Raw genomic sequence first — 14,202 nt, forward strand, 5'->3', positions numbered from 1 at the left:
CCACACTGCACTGAGTGTTCAGCAGTTTTTGACCAAAAATAGCATGACTTCCATGCCCCACCCCTATTCACCTGATCTCGCCTTGAGCAACTTTTTTGTTTCTCTGGATTTAAAAAAATGTCCTCAAAGGGAAATGTTTTGCCAGTGTGGAAGAGATGTAACCAAAAAATGGCAAAAGCACTAAAAGGCATCAAAATTGACAAATTCGAAAACTATTTTGAGCAGCAGAAAAAGTATCTCAATAGGTGTATTGCATCAAATGGAGAGTACTTTGAAGGTGACTGAAATTTAAACATGTAAGAATAAATACACAATTTGTATAACTAAATTTCAGGGGTTTTTTTTGGGGGGGGGGTCTGGTATACACCCTGTGTAAGAAAGAAGGAGATAAATCTAGGGAGGCAAAAAGATTTGAACATTATTTAGAGCCCAAGGAAGAGTCAATATGGTGATAAGAACTGTGATTTAAGGAGATTAATTAAATTTGGATGACAGAACAAATGTGAAGGAAAAAGAAAAAGTCAGAACAATATTGCCATAAAGTACAATGCACCTGTTCTAAGAAATTACTGTTCACTAGGACAATGGACCTTAATCTTTTTCCTTTTAGAAGCTTTTGAAATTACAACCCTCCCTTTAAGTAAAAGTGCATAGGACACACAAAAATTTGCCTGTAATTTTATACACACTTGACTCCATCTATAGACCTAAATTCAGAATCACTTCTTTATTTACTTCTTGATGATGTTCCATGCCAGTCAAACATTTCTTAAAACGATTATGACATTCCTCAACCCCTGTGAATCAAGATTAACTCCAGAGTTCCTCATGACATTCTGCCACTCCTCCAACTCTGAGTATCATAGTGGACTGAAAGAATGATACTTTTATAAAGGAGAAAAATGTGTTTTTTTCTCTTGACCTTCCTTCCTGCAGGTATCACTGAAAATAGGTTCCACTTGTCTTTTTCCTCTTTTCTGCCTCTCGTTTCTGTCACTCATAATGACTGTGACCTTAATAACCTTCCAGAATACCCATATGGCCCTTTTTCTCCTCTACCTAGCAATGCTATACCTGCTACATAATGGTTTGGATCTCATAATACTGTTCCTAAGCCTGGCCTCTCTCACTGCCTGGCATTGTGTGCCTGCCACAAGACCTGGCTGGCTCGTAAAACATCTCTTTATGTACTTTATTACTTAAACTCTTTTATTTGCCTGCAGGAGCCCTTTAACAAAATCACATTGAATTGACTTTCTCACACCAAATCAAATCTCCCTGGTCCCAGTTCAGTTGTCTTTGTCAATATGTATTTTATAAATGGAGTGAATTAACAGATGCTGTTGGAACAGAAATGCTGGGGTGGCGTTTATGTTTTTAGTGCTCTCTCTGGGCAGATGAGTTGTGTAGGAGTGTTATACAGGTATCTCGGGATGAAAGTCATGTGCGTCATTTCAGTGGATATGTATTCTTAGCCATTTTCTTTGAATATATTTTAAACCTCTTTATCACTCATTTTTTCTTAGTGTTTGCTGATATGGTTTTATCAGTTATGCCATTAATCTTAGGTTGGACTTGATTATATCTCTTAGTATGAAAAGATGAAAATTAAAGCCTCTCCATCATTCAAAGAGAACAGGTTTTTCTGTTAGCCATGGGAAGCTGATCATGAGATGCCTTTGGAATATATTGCCTTATTTCTATAATAAATTTTGTCCATGCAGAATTTGATGTGAAACTCTGGGTTGAAATTGTTTCAGAATAGAATACTGAGTTTCCATGTCCTGGACTCTGACTTCAGAAGAACAAATACTATCCCATCGTTTGTTTCATAAGCTGGTGTTTGTGAACTTTGCAAAGAGGAAAGTATAACCACAGAAATCCATGGTATAAGAGTTGTATTGAAAGAAAATTTCCCCAGAAAACTTCTATATAACATAATGAATTTTTTGAAAAGTATAATATATCAATGCTATAAAATATATCGCAATGATTTGGGGAGCATTTTTACTTTGTCCCTTCTTTCTCACTGTTGTGGTGGTAGCCATAGAGCCATCTACTGGTGAAGACAAACATGAATTTCTTTTCTTTGATGCTCTGCCACTAATTGTATACATGTATCCTAGGAATGATTAATCACAAACCTCTTTTTTTGTCTCCTAGACCTAAAATATCCCTTGCCTTAAGATGGTGTCCCATGATCAATCCCAGAGTTTCAAAATGATTTGTCATATTCCAGACTGTTTTTTACTTTTATACTATTTTTGTCTCAAAAACATGATACACAATTCTTGATCTTCTTCCTCTTCTTTCTTTTTAATGGAGCACCAGTTTTGCAGATTTTACTATTTAGAAATTCATCAGGCAGATATGTTTACAAATGTTTTCCTTTTCAGACCTTAATATGAAATAACTATTGGCAACATATTTGAAGTATTAACAATGTTGTGAGTACAAAATTCTTTCCTCCACTGTTTTTCTAAGTTGTGGAATGGAAATGCAGTGGAAACCATCCTTTGGATTTATATGCTATCTAGAAAGGCAATATATGCTGTTTGAGCTGAAAAATAAACATTTACTAGCTTAACATGTACCATACCACTTTAATAACATCTGCATCTTGTTCAAAGAGACTCTCCATCTTTCTACAAATTTAATGAAGAGTCTCTGGAAGAATGGACCAATGTATCAATAATGCATGACCTATTTTGTTTTTCTTCGAGCATATTTAAAATTGTGCATTCTGTGTGTCAAAGTTCAAAAGTCAAGTGCTACATGTGATAAATTAGGTAAGGGTCAAAAGTTATTGCAATGCAGTTTCGAAAGATTGTCTGTCTCTGAATTTGCAGCTCATTCATGCTGAAGTGATGCACTATGGGAATTACTACCAAACTCTGCTCTGCAACATCTGCTCTCCCTAAGTGAGTTAGTGCACGTCAGACATCTTTATGTCAGAATATTGCAGTGATGGATGCAGTCTTCAGAAAATGCTGCATAAAAATCTGGTGTGCCGTTCTGGCCATTAAGTGAAATTACTATTTAAATTAATGGCACTGTCACAGTTTATCTGTGCAAAGAATGAACGCTGATTAGGGTATTAAGTAATTAGCAATTTATCACACTGGAACAAGGTTGATAATAATTAAAGAAGTAATGGTTTACCAAAGAAACTAGAAAGGGAGTCACTTCTTGTTATGTGAGTGAAATCTTGGCTGAAAATTTCAATTCAGTAAAACAAAGATGAAGCTCTTTGTGAAAGAAAGCATCTTTTTTTGTTCCTAGCGTAAAAACAGTTCATTATCAAAATTTTAGTTGACCTGCCAAAAGTCCCTCAGAGCGATCAGATGACTGATTAGGAGTTTCAAATTAGGTCAATGTCTGCATTTTGATTTTATACTTAAAACATTGTGAAACCGCGATGCAATTTGGGAGTAGAGAGAAGAATGTATTCTGCTCCCTAAAGGGCCCATTTTCAGATTTTGATTGCTCTTTAAAATAGAAACATGAATTGTTTTAAGAAAACTGCTAGAGAGAAAAAAATGACAATAAAGAAGCCAAGGTTGCACTTAAATGTCTAATCAGAAGGTGGCAGAAATATGTCCAAACAATTTAAAACTTGAGGCTGTAGATTTTTCTTTTTATGTGCATGTGTATACACATATATGTACATATATGTATGTATATATTTATGTATATATACACAAGTATTTAACCACCATAGTCAAGACTCAGACTACAACGAGCCCTCCTGTGTGTATCTGAGAGAACTTTTCCTGGAAATGCTAAAAACAACTAAAATTGTTAATGTAATAGTTTATTTTTAAACCAATTATTTTGAAGCATTATCACATTTAGATAAACATGGCATGTCAAAACTCTGCTATGATCAGTGTAGATCATTAATCATAAATAAGATTTTTTAAATATTGGGAAATGTTTTTTTAATGGAAAGATCAGGGAGAGGGCTCTTTGTAGTCACATGTAAATAAACATCTTTCTTAAGACATTTGCCAAGCCAGTGTCTACTTTCAATGATTTTTTTTTAAATAGCACTTAAAAATCCTAGATCTATTATTAGGAGTGTATTTCATAATGTAGGTGTTTGTACAGGACCAGATTAAACAATTCAGGACCCTGGGGCACTTTGAATTTGAAGTTTTTTACGTTATCAGCTGGGACTAATAATAAACAAACAAAATTCTAATTAAAATAAATCATTCATCACATTGTGCTGCTATATAACTGGGTATAAATTCTAATATGATAGCACTGTGACATGCAGTATAGGCACCTTAATTTCTAGCTTGATCTGACTCTAGAGAATTGTTTATTTATTCATGCTTTAATGCTGAAATTTTTGGTCTTTTCTTCTATGGAAATATCTAAATGATGTGAACATAGGCAATTAAACTGAATTTGGTAGGAGAAAAAAGCCTATTTGGTATCTCAGGTACATTTGTCTTTCATTGAGATGTGGAGATCAATAATCCTCCCTACAAGGTCTTTTTGCCACTGCCTCCAATCTTTCCCCCATGTTTATAATGGTTCTAGAACTGAGTATGGCTCAAAAGATAGTGGCTGACTGGTATGCCTGATCAATGAACACATTCAACTGGATTTGAAGACCAAATCTATCTCATGAAGAAAAGAATGGTTGCCATTTCAGCTGGATTCACAAGAAGCAAATATTTGTACTCTAGACAAAGACAGGCCTAAACTTGCAAGGTTCATACCATAGAGTGTCCCCAGTTCTAAACTGGTGCTACCTTTCCACTCTGCCCGGCATCTTGTTCCAGAGAGCTTAGGAGACCTTTTCTCCCATGTGACTTCCTAGAATTTTTTCTGAGTTCCTATAGTTTAACTAACTTTCTTCTGCAACAAGATGTTATCATCACAAAATGAGCAGGCAGTTTTCATGACAGAAATACGATCTTTTTTGTGGAGCTTGAGAGAAGTTTGGCCCAGCTAAATGATTTTCGAATACTTCCTCTTGTGTGTTCTTTTCCTAATTAGTGTCTAGTGCTTTTGGTAAGAAGGACCCTCACTGCACATTTAAATCACCTTGGTAGGGAAATGCTACCTTAGGCATTGTTCCATTTCAGCAACTGCCCGAGTCTGACATTTTTATACCAAGCTTTATAGCAGCCTCAGTTTTCTTCCCTTTTTTTATTTCATATTCATATATAACATTTTATTGTTGCAGGGATGTTCTGTTGTGGGCAGGATTATGTGAATATGTCAGATACCATATGCTGCTCAGCTTCCAGTGGAGAGTCTAAGGCACATGTTAAAAAGAATGACCCAGTGCCAGTAAAATGCTGTGAGACTGAACTTATTCCAAAGAGCCAGAAATGCTGTAATGGAGTTGGATATAATCCTTTGAAATATGTTTGCTCTGACAAGATTTCAACAGGAATGATGATGAAGGTAATTGATAGAAAACCTCTCAGAGGCACTGATTTGACAATGGAAAGAGAAATACATTGTTCATAACTATTTTTCTAAAATAGGAATATAAAAACTCCTGTGTGCATTATTCATTTTCACATTACATCCATATTAATACCGAATGAGTTCGCTATGATTGATGTTATTGCAATGAATTCTAAAAGAATTAATAATGATTAGCTGTTCTCAGGGAAGCTTTACCCAGCACTTCAGATTAGTGCAGGACTGAAAGTCTGTGTGCTGCTCAAAGAGCCAGCTTGGGTCGTCTGGGGCCTCTGCATGGTACCATTTCATGCCTGGGAGCACTGAGAATGGAGATGGAGGGAAATTCCCACTTCTTTCCTGTAGCCCCCCAACCATCACCCACTACTTTCCTTTGATAGAGACTTTACACCCAGAAAATTCATTTAATTGTGTTCATATACATTCTTTTAGACAATTAATGATGAGCAAATGCCCCTGTCAATCACAGAAATGAAGGAATAAGCTTGTGGGTGTAATCACTTATGTTTATATGCTGTGGTGCTTCAATAGAGCCATTCATGTTTGTGGGTATCAAATTTGACCCAGGAATCCAGAAACCTGTCAATTTAAGGAAAAGTCCATGGACATTTAAAAAACAAACACACTGCCTGTTCTGTAGGAATGTGTCATTATGAGACCACTTAAAGTGGGTGTCTTGGTCATGAAGGTGGAAGGGCATTTGCTCGATGAGGCAACTACACAATCCTTGAGTGGCCATCATACACTTTGGGATGTGAAAGAACTCTTATGAGATTGTTAGGGGCCCATTGCTTTGTAGCAATGATTGATTATGTTAATACATGAGGTTTGCTAAATTATTATGATGAGTATATTTCTCCACGTTGAATCAAGTAATGTGTCATAGGTAATCATGTTCAGTCTGTACATTTCATGTTTTGTCCTGAAGCCTACTCTCCTGGAGACCTCCATCTTCTGCGCCATTGTGGTATTGTTACACCGCTGGCCCAGTGGGTCTTCCCTAAGCTGTCAACTCAGGAATTTCTTTCATCCCTTTCCTGTGTTGGCTCTCCTGTTTTCTGGACCCCAAGTTTCTTCCCTTTTGGAGAAGATTCTGCCCGGATATAGATCTACAGAGAGTAAATTTTTTTGAGAGTTTATGTACGAAATTATCATTATTTTACTCTCCAATGGAATTGATCGCTTGGCCAGATATACAATTCAAGGTTAAAAATCATTTCTACTCAGAAAGTTGAAGACGTTTCTCCATTGTTTAAACTTCCATTGATATTTTGAATCCCATCTCTTTGTAAGTAACGAGATTATTTTTCCTTTGAAAGCTTTGAAAGATGTTCTCTTTATCCTACTCTTCTCAAATTTCATGACAATGTACCTCTGTGTGGAAGATATTCTTTTTCTTTTTTTTTTTTGTGAACAATGGAGAGCTATCTTCTTAGCATATTTTTGATAAATTTTTTACACTGTGAGCTTCATGGTTCTCTTCCAAGCAACAGCTCAGTAACCCAAGCTCCTTCCCTCTTGGAGAACTTCACATACAGCCCTCAGGTAATGATGGAAAGGGAGAGAGAGTGGACAATTCACATTGGCGGGTTGGACCTGGGTATAGAGTATGTACTTTCTGTACACTAGTCACACAGACATATCTAGTCATGTAACCCCTTCTAATGCAGCTAGGCTTGAATATCCCATGTTTTCAGAGAAAAAGGGGAAAAATGGACATTCATGAGCACATCATATTATCTCTGCTACATCTGTCTGCTCTCCAGCTTCCAAAATGGTTTGGGCTCTTCTCTGTGTGTTACTTCTTTCCCTTTTCCCTCAGACTTTATATTTAAGTCATTCTTTTACTGTCATTTGGTTGGGCTTTAAGAGGAAATAGAGATAAATCCAAGTGTTTGATTTACCATTTTCAAAATGGGAGTACCACTATATTTTTCTGAAGTAGCTTTATTTTTACTAACTAAGTAAGAATAATTCAACTTACTTTATGTAAGAGAGAGGTTGAATGGAGATCAGTTATTAATAGCAAAAAGTATTCTAAATATATTATGCTGCTTATATAAATGAGAGGCAAAGTAGATCATTGCATTATAAGAATATTGCCTTATTTATAGCTCCTGTAATTTGAGATGATTAAGTATTTAATTTCCTAAGATTAGAACACAGTAGTACTTATCAATAACTATAACAAATTCAGAGTTTTGTCAGAGAAAAGGTTTATAAATATAGGTAATTATAATTATAATGACAGTTCATGAAATATTTAGATTTTTTAAAACTTGGATGAGTAATACTTCTTATGAGATCATGAGATCAACTTTCCCAACAGCACAAGAGGTACACATTCTCAAATATCACATTCTTTATTTTCTCTAAAACATCAGAGGAAGTTATCAAATAACAATAATAAAATAATGACCACTGTTACTATTTGTAGTATGTATATGAAGTTTAAGGCATTTACAGGTGATGTCTAATATGATTCACATAACAAACCTCCATAGTAAATTTTATTTCCATTTTTCCCACTGAAAAAGCTCAGACTTTGAGAACATAAGTGACTTGGTCAAGGTCACAGAGCTAGAAAGTTTCAAAGCTGAAACTTTAACCTAAATTCGTGTCATGTCAAATAACTGTGCTTTCTAATATACAAATTGCCTTCATTTCTTTTTGAAAATATTGAAATATTCATTTATCAACTAGGTGGAAGAAAATTTCACTTGAAAGTTATAAAATTCTACCCCATATAAGACTGAATGAAATTTTAAAATCCCTGTTCTCTCTCTCTCTCCCCACCCTTACCACTTGACTTAGGAAACCAAAGAGTGCAGGACCCTCTGCCCAGCATCTACAGAAACCATGGCACATTGCAGCAGGTGTGACTTCAACTTTACCAGCCACGTTTGCATTGTGATAAGAGGGTCTCACAATTCTACAGGAAAGACATCAATTGAAGAAATATGTTCATCTGCTGAAGAAACTGTTCACACAGGGAGTGTAAACACGTTCTCCTTTACAGGTAACCAAAAGTGAACTGTCTGCTCATGGTTTAGTGGAGGTGGTGAGAAGCTGCTGAAATGTAGATTTATTTCACTCTGACATTATCCCTCCTTAACCTGATATCAATATATAAATTCCATCATACTTTGGCGCCAGCAAGTTGCAAGGTAATTAAAGGAATAATCTGGATGTATCCAAAGTTAGTGGTTTACAATTATTTAAAGTCTAACTTTAAGCAAGTTATTTTAAAGCAAATCTGCAGAGAAGTCTGTGTACTTTTCTGATAATTTCAGTTAATTTACAATAAACCCAATTTTCTCTTTCAAAAGTTCCAATGCAGCTTTCAAAAAAATACCCTAAATAAATATTGCTATACTGGCAAGCAGAACAAAGGATGGAACCTGTCTTATTTCTTGTAAAGCTTAACAGTTTTATTCTAAGGAGAAGATACATGCAAGTATCGTGTTACCCCAATCATCTCAAAAACAATACTTTTTGCAGTTATGGAAAATATTAATTTCCAAGCACCCTCTTGGCCCTACTGAATTATTCCAGAATAGTGATTCTTATCTCTGGCAGAACTGAGTAAGATACACTATTAAGTTTAAGATTATCTCTAAAATAGTTCTGGCACCTACTAAATTGTTATTATTCATTCATTTATCTAAATCCCTCTGGAATGTGTTCCTGTTTTCTGAAAACTCAAGTGTGTGTATGTCATCTATCATCTAGCGTCAAATAAAATCTATTTAAGTGGCATAATTTGAGCAAGTTAAGGTTAAATAATCAAAACAATGCCTTATGCCACCACAGAGCATTGTTCTGCCTTGCTCAACCAAGAATGGGTGATGATGGTAAACCTCAGGAACGCAAAAAGTAAGGCAGAATACTGAGAAAAACGGGAGAAGGTTAAGAAGTGAAGAAAGAAGCAGAGAAATTTTATTTAACATTATTTAGTCCCAATGCTATGCTAGGTACTTTAAAACCTTCTCTCAGTGACCCACAAACAACTACATATAAAGTGCCACCCCCCCAAAGCCCCAGAATCTATTTATTAAAAATTGTGTATTCATTCATATATGCTTAAACCTTAGTCAGCTTCAAAGTACTCTCCATTTGATGCAATACACCTAACAGGTTGCTTTTTCCACTACTCAGAACAATTTTTGAACTTATCGCTTGTTATGCCTTTTAGTGCTTCCACCATTTTTTGTTTGTCTTTTTACCTCTTCCACACTAGCAAAGCTTTTCCTTTGAGGATTTTTTTTCATCCGAGAAACAAAACAAAGTCACTCAGGGCAAAATCAGGTGAATTGGAAGGGCAGGGAAGGGGGGTCATGCCATTTTAGGCCAGAAACTGTAGAACACTCAGTGTGGTGTGGGCAGGTGGGCTCATAAATCACCCATCATGAAATGGGCAAAAGTGTTGAAAGAATCTCAAAAAAAAATTTTTCATCGAAGCGGAACACATCCTTTCACAACACTAGTTGGGACACTGATGCCAATGGGTTCCTAGGACACTTACCAATGGGTTCCTAGGACACTTACCCAGCAGGGGAAGCCTGTACGATATGGTCATTCAACGAGTGAGGAAACTGAGAGGCAGATCTATATAAGTAACTTACCATGGTAAGGAAAAAAATTCAAATTATGCTATCTTCAAAAGGGGCTGATTTAGAAGACTCCACATGGTATAGTAGTTCCTTTCAGAGTGCTCCTAAACTCCCTCAAGCTGTTCCTTCCTTCTGAAATACTCTTTTGTCCTCCTACTCAAAGCCCAGGTCAAGATTCATATCCTTTGTACAGGCTTCCCAAGTCCAGTTCCCTCTCTCCTCTGTTCTCCTTTGGCACATTGTTTACGAAGTTCACCACTTCTACCACTTGTCATATGCATTTGGACACTTGTCTCATTGCCCCTACTGGATTGAATATCGTTATGAATATGACATATGTTCATCTTCACCGCATTATTTGGACTTAGCACACTGTATACAAGCAAAAATAAATTTACTGAAATGAATTGAATTAAGAAATACCTCAGGATAGAGAGCAGTTTGTCCAGTCTTTCAAGATCTTCCTACTCCCAGTTACAGATTTGAATCATGGATCCTCATTTTTAAAGTGTTGACTTTCCATCTAAGGGGGTTCTCTACTTTTATCTGCCCCTTGTAATCAAGATCAAGATTGTGAAAGGCTTTAAGACGCACTTGCAATAATCCTCTTCAAGACTGAATAAATGTTTTCACTTACTAATATAACATTATGAGGGCTTTTAAATTCCATGTTACAGATTGCTTTGCCTGCCAGAAATATCATTAACTGAACATGAAAAATAACAAACTTTTCTTTTTCATAATAGATAACAAATTTCATTGCCCCACACTCTAGTGGTGCTATGACAATTCCATTAGGAACAATTTAGACTAAATCAGGTTTTTGTAGAAACTTACAATTGAAAGCTGACAATAGCAATGCTGACTAAAATATATTCATTTATGCAACTATTCACTTATAGAATTTATTAAATAGTACCTATTAATAACCAGTCACTATACTAGAACCTGCAGCTATAAAGACAAAAATTTTCCTCAGGATTTGAAACCTCTATGAAGAGACAAGGAAGCAGTAAATGAAATTGTAAATGGTGATACGGGCTTGACTGTGCAGAACACTTATATGCAATGAGTAGTTTAATCTGCTTTACCAAGGACATGTAAAAAATATAGTGACCATCTGTAGATGGAGTAGACAGCTCGGTCCCATGAGGTCATTCAGGAATCCAAAGCGTTTCCACATTGTGGCTCACGATGCTTCAGGTGCCACCCTCATTCACGTGGTGCAGACTGGGTTACTACAACATCCTAGTTCCAGCCCCTTAGCAGGGGATAAGAATGGCAACTGAAGGCATGCCATTTTCTCTTTAAAAAGTGATACAGAAGTTGTCCATATTTCTTCCATACTCCTTCAGATGTTAAGATCTGAATCGTGTGACCACTCTGAGCTGCAAAGAAAAACTAGAAAATGTAGTTTCGAACCAGGAAGTCTCTGGCCATGATGGATGGAAAGGAGATCTGGGGGTACTCATCACAGGCAGCAAGTGGCAGATGCTCTCAGTAGAGAAAATGGAGATGGATAATAATGCTTTATATTTGCAGAGCAATTCACATTTTTTGAAGTTCTGCCACACTACTTGCTGCATTTTATCTTCATATTAATTCTGTAAAGTAGACAGGACAGGGTTTATTATAGGGAGATGAATGTAAAGTGAATGTGGCTCAAATAATCCAAGCAGGCCAGGCTTGGTGCTCAGCCTGCAATCCCAGTGCTTTGGGAGGCTGAGGTGAATGGATTGCCTTAGCCCACGGGTTCGAGACCCGCCCTGGCAACTTGGCGAGACCTCATCTCTACAATAAATCAAAAATTAGCTGGGCGTGGTAGCGCACACCTGTAGTTCCAGCTACTTGGAAGGCTGAGGCAGAAGGATCACCGGAGCCCAGCAGGTCGAGGCTGTGGTGGCCTGGAGCATGCCACTGCACTCCAGCAGTCTGGGTGACGGAGTGAGACTCCAACTCAAAAAAATAAAAATAAAGTGATAAAATAATCATGATCATCATCAACATCATCATCATCATCTAAGCAGAAGTACTGAGAATAAACTCCAAACCCAATGGAGACGAGGAAATTAGCCTAGTAGCCGAAGAGGATGGTCTCTTTTTCTGATCCTCAGTCTGAGAAAATCCTTTAGAAACCGCCACACAAAACCACACACACATATATACATACATGCATACATACATATTCAAAATACACAAAACTAGATGTATGAACAATAAATTTAAAAATTAAAGTTGCAAGTATGTTGTCTTTGGAAATCTGTGGCATATGTACTTCTGAACTTATTAATTCTTAAAATGGAGTGAAGATTTTAGGAACATCAATGAATCGCATGGGTTGTCATCTAATAAAATTTTTGCCAGTCTGAAAAGCTCAGCAGGTTTGGTTGGGCTGTTTTAATCAGATTGATTGGTTTTGCTTTTCCGTACTGTTTTTGGTGGAAGAGGAAACGAAATATGTAGTGGAGTGTCCTTTCATTTATTTACTAACATGGTACCATGATAAGCTAAGTTTCAAATCCTGTGTCTCATAATTCATATCATTTTTATTTTAATGAAATAATATTAACAATAGAAAGTAATCATTGGTGACTTTTATAATAAAACCATGAAAGAATGTTGGCAAACCTGCCTCATACAGAAGTCAAGGGTTCATGAACTTAGAAACATTAACATCTTATTATACATTAGTCTAGCGCTTTTATTTTTCAATCATTTCTTTAATGTATTCCTATTTCTCTGTTCAGAAACAGTGAATTCTATCCCATGAAATTTCATATCTATGCATCTAATAAACACTTTAAATCTTGCTTATGATTTAGAAAATGAAGATATTAGGGTTTTATTTATACATGAAGGCATTAAATTATTAAGCACTTGTTTTTAACTGTTTGAAGTTTTGATATTCACTTTTAATATGATTTAAAAAATTTTTAAATCTCACTGTTTTCTGTTTTTCCAGACATGAACCTGGAGCCCTACATGATGTATGAGTACAGGATTTCTGCATGGAACAGCTATGGGCGAGGATTCAGCAAAGCTGTTAGAGTCAGAACAAAAGAAGATGTGCCGCAAGGAGTGGGTCCCCCTAGGTGGAACAAAATGGACAATCTTGAAGATGCCATTGTTTTAAACTGGAAAAAACCTATACAACCAAATGGTACTTAGCTACTTTTAAGATAGAAATAATATAACAACATAAATCCATAAGGAAATTGAAATGAGTGTAATCTGCATTTAATTGGTATCCACCTAGCCACTAGAAAAGTGTGTGCTGTTAAAAGTTTCTTCAGCTGTGTGCCAACTAATGATTCACTTTGTAGTGTAGCCCTCATAAATGTTCAGCCTAAATAAGTAAAAGTTCTTTAATCCCAGCATATATGTGAGCTTTTTTCAAATATGTAAAGCGTAAGGAAGCCAAAGAGTTTCAATATTGAAAGTAGATTTGTTTGATATTAAAGGGAAATAAACACAAATGACTCTTTGATTATCCATGTCAAGAATCTATCTCCTCCATAATAGTATAATTAAGAACTGCTTAAGCATAGCAATATAATAGCAAATTAAAATTAAATAAAACTATAGTATCCCATTTCTTCAGAACACTAAGCCTTGTAAGTTATTTTCAGAACACTAAGGTTTGTAAGTTATTTGCAAATAGTTAAAATGATATGACATTCAAATATGGATTTATCTCGGATCCTTTTAGGTCCTATTATTTACTACATTCTTCTTCGAAATGGAATTGAACGCTTTCGGGGAACATCATTGAGCTTCTCTGATACAAAGGGAATTCAACCATTTCAGGAATATTCATATCAGCTGAAAGCTTGCACGGTTGCTGGCTGTGCCACCAGTAGCAAGGTAACGGGAATTTGCCGAAATGCTGGGGAAAAGGGCTCAATGTGAAGACTATCTGAACATCCACGTTTTGAGTGCTTTTTCCAATAAAGAAAACAATGCCCCCTTCAAAGTGTGTTAACTTGGGTCTTTATGTGTCACCTTACCTAGGTGCTAATACTTATGCCTGGAAGGAGAGATCATTGTAAGGGAGATTTATACAAATATCAATGTTTTGTTTATGAAAAACAAATGAATTCTTGAACCACTATCATCTCCTCTTTCACATTCTTTCCCT

General features: G+C 36.1%; 1 protein-coding gene across 1 annotated transcript in view; it reads left to right on the forward strand.

The window, feature by feature from the left end:
* LOC103255181 (usherin) overlaps nucleotides 1-14,202 on the forward strand; it is a 465,104-nt gene that overhangs the window by 311,237 nt on the left and 139,665 nt on the right. The window contains exons 31-34 of the mRNA XM_008053149.2: nucleotides 5,204-5,427; nucleotides 8,266-8,470; nucleotides 13,027-13,224; nucleotides 13,774-13,928. Coding sequence (XP_008051340.2) covers nucleotides 5,204-5,427; nucleotides 8,266-8,470; nucleotides 13,027-13,224; nucleotides 13,774-13,928 — 782 coding nt within the window. The remainder of the gene's footprint in view (nucleotides 1-5,203; nucleotides 5,428-8,265; nucleotides 8,471-13,026; nucleotides 13,225-13,773; nucleotides 13,929-14,202) is intronic.

Source organism: Carlito syrichta, unplaced genomic scaffold (assembly GCF_000164805.1).
Source record: "Carlito syrichta isolate Samal-C Ts95f unplaced genomic scaffold, Tarsius_syrichta-2.0.1 Scaffold287916, whole genome shotgun sequence".
NCBI classification, from domain to species: Eukaryota; Metazoa; Chordata; class Mammalia; order Primates; family Tarsiidae; genus Carlito; species Carlito syrichta.